This window comes from Acomys minous (assembly GCF_964271855.1).
Source record: "Acomys minous genome assembly, chromosome: 1".
Taxonomy (NCBI): Eukaryota; Metazoa; Chordata; class Mammalia; order Rodentia; family Muridae; genus Acomys; species Acomys minous.
In genome coordinates this window covers 769,874-776,818 of record NC_140483.1, presented here as the reverse complement: position 1 = coordinate 776,818, position 6,945 = coordinate 769,874, and the positions used below count along the sequence as shown (strand labels likewise).

Genomic DNA, 6,945 nt, shown 5'->3' with positions numbered 1-6,945 from the left:
AGGTGTAGAGAACATATGGTATTTTCTTGTTAGTTCATATATCAAGGACAAAAGTTTAGTTTTTAAAAATGTTTTTATTTTTATGTACATTGATACAAGGGTGTAAAAGCCCTTGGAATTGGAGTTACAGACAGTTGTGAGCTGCCATGTGGGTGCTAGGAATTGAACCCAGGTCCTTTGGAAGAGCAGTCAGTGCTCTTAAGCACTGAGCCATCTCTCCAGCCCTCCAAAGCCTAGTTTTAAAAGTACATTTTGCAATCCTTTATGTCCCCAGCTGCAGATTCTCCATCCCAATGTGTCATATCTAGAACTGTACTTTGACTCAAACCCATTTCATGCCATTGTACTCCATCAGCCTCAGCCTCTGCTGTGATGCAAACCTCTGCTCCCTCTTCTAATGCTATGATAAGTAACAGGTAAGAGCATAGATCTGAGGATTGATACTCACCTTCTCCTCAACCCAAAGGTATATTAGGCCTGAGATGGACAACAAAAGCCAATCTACTGTCCTGGTGGTTCTGGATCTTCAGAGAAAGAAATTTTAAAGTACTCCGGGATGCTTGTCCGGTCTTCCTGTCTCCCCTCAGCTATGTGACCAGCCAGCATGGGAAACACAGAGCTAAGTATTTGCAGCCATCACCACAGACCCTTCGGTGCCTTATCTGAACGGCTGTCTGGTGCTATCACCTCCCTGTCCTCCTCCTCCCTCCTCTCGCCTTGATCTTCCTCGTCTGTGACTAGCCTGACTGTTCCTGTCCAGCTAGAATCCTGCAGTCAACAGGCAGTACCATTGTTGAGGAACAGGAAGCTCAAGGGGTGCTAGAAGGTGTGTTAGGTAGGGGAGGGTGGGAGTCCAAGGAGTCCTTTGTCTGAAGGGTGAGCTAATAAAACTCCCTTAGAACAGGAAACTTAAATCCCGGCTTGAAGAGGGGGCACTGGGTGCTGTGGAGCAGCTATACCGTCTATGGTATTGGCAGCTGCTATGATTCAACTAACCATATGGATGGTCACAGGAAAATTAATACAAATTCTGTAGATTTCTCTGGAACATGAGTGTAAAAGAGAGATGGGGGGCAGAAGATGAGCTGGATTAGTGAAGTGGCTGCTATTGCCCCATTCTTGCCCTGCTTACTTTTAACATGTGGTAGATTCTATCCTAATAACCTTTAAAGGTGTCTTCGGATTTGTGTTATTTCCTGATTAGCTGAAAACCTTACTCCTGTAAACTCAGGCACACAGCGGCCTCCTGCCACACTTAAAACTTGAAAATAAAGAAAACAGAAAGGAGAAATCTGACTCTGTCCAGATGCAGTCGAAGATGACACAGGGTTAAACGTGAAGGACAGGAGACCTACTATCCCCATCTGCCCAGTAAGTCAGCGGCTGGCTTGGCAACCTTCCAAGTCATCTGTCTGCAGCCCCAACTTCACTGCTCAGGTCTTGGGCCTCTGGCTTGACCCGGAACTCTCCTTGGCAGCAGCAGCCAAGGAGAGGGGCCGGCCTCGGGGAGGCAACAGGGAGGGGATAAGCCAGCATCCCCCACCCCCTCCGGACCGGGAGCAGGGGAGGAGAGCCACTATCCCCCACCCCTTCGCAGGGCGGAGGAGCGCGCGTCCCGCGCCGGCAGCCTCCTGCACCGAGAGCATCTCCGGATCGGTGCGCGCGAGAATGCAGATCCACAGGGGCTCGCACGCGGGCCTTCTGCTGCCATGGGGCTGGGTGGCTCTCTGCCTGATGAGTCTGCTGCGTGAGTATTACTAGCTGAAGCCAGGGTGCCAGGCTGTCGGCGGGGAGGAGGGAAGCCCCCCACCCCCTCCCCACCCCCTGCCACTGACCTCACCTGGAAATCTTGTGCTGGAGCTAGGTGTGGGCTTGTTCTGGTACTGCTGGGAGATGCCAGTTCTTCTGCGTGGCTGAAGGTGCAAAGCTCAAACTTAAATCTAGAACACGGATGGATGGAAAGAAAAGTTCTGTAGCTGCTCAGAGTGGCCCAGGGGAAGGTCCAGGCACCCTTTGTTCCCAGGACATGGACATAAAGAATTTATGAGAGTAGCCAGTGCCAATGAGGGCTGGGAGACCCTCGAGGAGGACGTTTGTGGAGGAGTTTGGAATAAAGAACAGGCGGAGAAAAGGAAGGGAAAATTTAAATTTAAGATTAGAAAGCTAGAGTCGCCCCTGCAGACACCACCCAGATGCTAGTGAGGAGGTGGTTTGGTGTACACACCAAGCCCTTCTGCTCACCAGTCTTTACCCTGCACAAGCCACACTCATTGCTCTTTGGAATTTTCTAGTCCCGCTTCTCTTTAGATTCTAAGCTAGTGAACAGGCCACTTGCTGCTGTCCAAGCATACTCTCACTTCTTTTAAGCCCTTCCTCTCTTTGGTTGGAGATATATTTATCGCTCAGTCTATAGCAAACTGTACTGTATTGCATTGGAGGGTGTTGGTCTTCATTCCAACTCGTGTTCTTAGAGATTTTCAATGTTAGAACTTCTTATTTTGCTTCTATCCCTTTGGGGCTCCTAAATCCCCACTTTACATCTTAAAGGCCACCCGCCATGGCTCTGTAGAGTGACCTAGGACAAAGGCCTCTTTGCTCCCAGCCTTAAAGACAGTCGGCTGAGGAGAAGTTGAGTTAGGTTCTGGGTTCACCTGATTGGCAACTCTGGACATGCCCTTTATAGGGTAAAACTTGCTTAGACCAAAACGCCCAGAGCGAAGTTGCACTGTGCTTCATAGCGCAGGTGGGCTGAGGTTCTCATCACGTCTCTTGGTTACCCAGCTCAGCCCTGACCAAGCCTGGCTGGAGTGTTGCCTTTTCTTATTTCTTCAGCTGGCCAGTGTCAACCTTGTCTGGGCTAAAGGGGGGGGGGGGGGCAGGGGAGCAGCATAAAAACCTCTGCAAACTTGGCTATCAGTGTCGTCTTAGCTCTGCAGTAAAGGGCAGGCAGGGCCCACCAGTCCCAACCCAGCCAGACTTCATGCGTCAGCCAAGGCTTTGTACTTTCTCCAAGAACTTCCTAGGTTTGTGTTGAGATTCTTTTGTTTGTTAATACTGTTATTTTCTGTCCTGTAATTCGTTGTGGAATAAATTAAAGCAATGACTGTATGTAATTGAAAATGCCCACAGTAGACAATAGCAAAAATTAAGTGCTGTTATTCCTGGGAAATTCGGTGTAGAATGGAAACTCATTCTGAAGAGATAGGTCTCTTCTGTCCCTGAGAGAAGCTAGTACAAGCAGCTACCAGACAACCACAAGTGTAATCTTTAGAGGCAAGAGAGATCAGTGATTAGAGCCTGGGTTGTGGCTGGGGACCACCAGGCAATACTTTCAGGTTCCAGATGAGCCAGAAGGTCCCTTTATACCTGGTAACTTTACCTAACCTGTCTTTCCTTACCCCAGCACCACCCAGCTTCTTGTCTCCCTTGGGACTCTGAGCCTGCCGGCCCCACAGCTAGACCCTGCCTGGGGCTACATGTGGGAAGGGAAAAGCTTCCACCCTTTACTCCTTGCTACCTAGTAAGGAGCAGTAAGACGTTGGGGACTGCTGAGTAATGTAGTGATCTGAGTGCTCCACCTTGAAGGACCAGCCCAGGCTTCACAGCCTTCCCTCCTGGCTGAGAAGCAGGCACAAGCCTCAGCCTGGCCTCTTTCCCTTATCTTCTTGTCCCCACCCTTGGGCCTGTTTGTTTGTTTGTTTGTTTGTTTTAATTGAGTTGCCCTTATTGCTTTTCTTTCCTGAGTTTTTTTTTTTTTCTCCAAAAGCTCAAGGCAAGGAGTGCCAAATTGTAGCAGATAAAGTTGGGCACAAAATTCTGGGGTGGGGGGGGACAAGCAGAAAAGAGGAGCACACCCCAGTGCCAATGATCTTGCCTGATTTTCTTCAGACTTGGGGCCAGAGGACCTGAGCTTTACTTTCAGTTTCCCAGCTCCAGGCTCCATACTTGGGTTTCCTTCCCTCATTGACTTTAGTTCATCTAAGTAAATGCCCTGTAATGTGGCAAACTAAAACTGTGAAGGCCTGGAAAAGGAACACAAATTCATCTCTAAAAGAAACATACCCAGTGGCCAGGGCAGAATTTACATATTTTGGGTGGGGGTAGGCTTTGACTTTTCTAATGATGTTTTCTTCATATGATGGCTGAAAACCAAAAGCACAGTATCATTAAATTTTCTCTCAATGTCCTGGCTGGACTACAGGGAGGATAGTGCATGCATCTTGGGGTGGGGTAGAGTAGGGATCCAAACAAACTGGGAGGCCTGGCAAGGTACACGTTCCTGGACCCACACTTGGGATGGGCAGTGAATGAATCATTTCCCTGATGATGTAAAGGAAAAGGCCTCCTGGCTTAGCTGGGACGTCCGCTTCCTCCTGCAGTGGGGAAAAACGCGACCCTCTTAGAGCAGTGGTTATCTCTAGATAGGTTTCTCCATTGCTTGAGAAAATGTGTAAATGGCTCCTTGGGTAAGAAATCTCGGAACTCTAGACAAGCTCTGAATGTCCAAAGGCAGTCAGGAGGCGGGGTAAAGTCAAGCCAAGAGACAGAAGGCAGGACTCCAGAGTCCAAGGTGAGCAAAGAAGGGTGACACTCCGGCACAGCGGGGGACTTACAAAAGACTTGTTAGAAATTGGCTTTACCAGCACAGTATTGACTAACATTTCAATGTGTGCCACTATCTCTTTTGGCTGCCCTGAAATGTTTATTTTACCCTGTGTTTTTAAACCCATGGCAAAAATTGCTCAAGTATAACAAGTTTGCCTGTGAAGGACTCAGGGAGACTGAAGGAAACGGTGTTTGGCTGGCTTCCTTGCAGAAGTGATACTGAACAAGTCTCTGAGCTGCCTTCCAGGAGTGAGTGGTACCAGACAATGAAAGGAAGGCAAGTTGGAGAAGCATAGGCCTCCCAGGGATCCACAGAAGTCGAGGGCTGAAGACAAGCTGTTTGACAATACTGGGGAAATCTCAGCGTAGTGTGATGCTCATGTCAGTTTATGCTGACACCTCTGCCTCACCTCCGAAGCTGAGGAAAGTTTCTGTCAAGCTCTTTGTTCTAATTGAACAATGGCTTAAACTCATGGTACAAGGCAGGTGTGAAAGGACTCTAATGCGATTTTTCTGAATATTTGCTTACCTACTAATGAACTCAACCCACTTAAAAAAAAATAACTGCACTGATTATTTTCCTGTATCACTGTGAAATTAGCCTTTCTCTGACTTCTAATCACTATCCTATTTCTATTATTTGGATTATCCCAGAGTGAATCTGATCTTCATGAAAATTCCTAAAGACCTGTCTAGTCAGCCCCACTCCTAGGGAGATTTGTGTAAATCACAGCAATGTTAAGGCTTAAAGGAGGAAAGGAATCAAAAGATCCCTTATTTTGTGTTTTCTTCAGAACTTAGTAAGATCCTTTGCATGTCCTTGATGTGTAAGGGGGGAAATGCATATACTATGAAAGTGAACTTAGTCTCCAAGACAGTTCTTTACAAACTTTTCCTATGAAGGACAAGACAGAAAGCATCTCAGGCTCAGGATCTGGATGTGGCTTCTGATGCATAGGACACTTTGTCTTGGTTTATGATACTTGAAAACATCAATGACATGCTTGACTGACTGACTGACTGACTGACTGACCACACAACATCAACCCCAATGCAGAAATTGTCTTAGGAGACATAGCTTGCCAACTCCTGATCTTGATTACATAAAATCAGATCTTTAGCAATGTAACTTGGATTCTAGAATTTTCCTCATTATATGGAGATAATTGGATATCTGTACACAGTCACCCCTAATTTAATAAATTTCCTCTTTAAATAGAGCATTGAGGCCAGCAATGTGGCTCAGTGCATGAAAGTGCTTTCCATGGAAGTTTGAGGACCAGAGTTTGATTCCCAGAATCCAGATGGTAGGAGAAAAATGACTACAAGTTATACTCTGATCCCTGTGTGTGCTCTGGTACATACTTGTCTGCACTCACACCTCTCTCTCTCTCTCTCTCTCTCTCTCTCTCTCTCTCTCTCTCTCTCTCTCTCTCTCTCTCTCTCTCTCTCTCTCTCTCTCTCTCTCTCTCTCTCTCTCTCTCACTAATATGAATAATACTCAATGGCAATAAATAATAATAAACTACAGAGCTTCAAAATAAGACTAGAGAGGTGTCGGTGGCAAGCGTGAAGAACACTGCGCAATTCTGTTGCCTACACTAATGCCGCAGGATCTGCCAAGCATCCCTGAGTAAAACACAGATATGGGGGGGGGGGGAGAAGGTCTTGACATTCAATAAATTTGTAACTTAAGTGAGGTGACAGCTAAGCTCTCCTGAGGAAGCAGCTTGTAGGACTTTGTGCCAGATGACTGATAGAGATAAGTACTGCTCTGGAAAAGCAGAAGGAAAGGCCCTTTCATGAAGCTAGTCATAGACCAGACAGTCTGGCTACTTACTATTTCCTCACCTTCTTTGTTCCTCAGAACAACCAGAAGGCAGGGCTGGCTTTTATCTCATTTTACTGAAGAAGACTGAAAGTTGCAGTTGCCTTGGAGCCACACAGCTAGAACACAGAAGAGAGGCACCTAGACTATTTGGCTATTGACAAGGCTTGGCCTCTGTGTCTCTGGTCAGTTCTGCATTCAAATGGATGGTCCAGTGGCTTACCACTCAGGCATGTGACTTTATGTCAGATATATTCAGAGAGGTTGGACTGTCTAGAGGCTGACTGAGGAGGTGATCAGAAAATGGCATTAGAAAAAAAAAAACTAGCCTGGTGTGGTGTAGTAATCTCAGCACTCAGGAGTCATAGGCAGAGCAAAAATGAGTTATATAAAGTGTCATTTAGCCTGGGGCTACATAACACCCTCTCTAAAACAAACAAAAAACAAATACACCCCCCAAATTCCAAAACTAAGGATACCTGAAAAAATTATACCAAGAATGTATAGAAGAT

At 46.7% G+C, this 6,945-nt stretch overlaps 1 protein-coding gene across 2 annotated transcripts in view; it reads left to right on the top strand.

Annotated features, from left to right (window-relative positions):
• The first annotated feature begins 1,440 nt into the window (after window positions 1-1,440).
• Window positions 1,441-6,945, top strand: part of CD34 (CD34 molecule) — a 19,722-nt gene continuing 14,217 nt past the window's right edge. The window contains exon 1 of one of the 2 annotated variants that reach the window (XM_084792574.1): window positions 1,441-1,747. In XM_084792574.1, the coding sequence (XP_084648700.1) occupies window positions 1,669-1,747 (79 nt within the window). In that variant the 5' untranslated portion in view covers window positions 1,441-1,668. The remainder of the gene's footprint in view (window positions 1,748-6,945) is intronic. The other variant, XM_084792573.1, reaches the window with a different exon arrangement.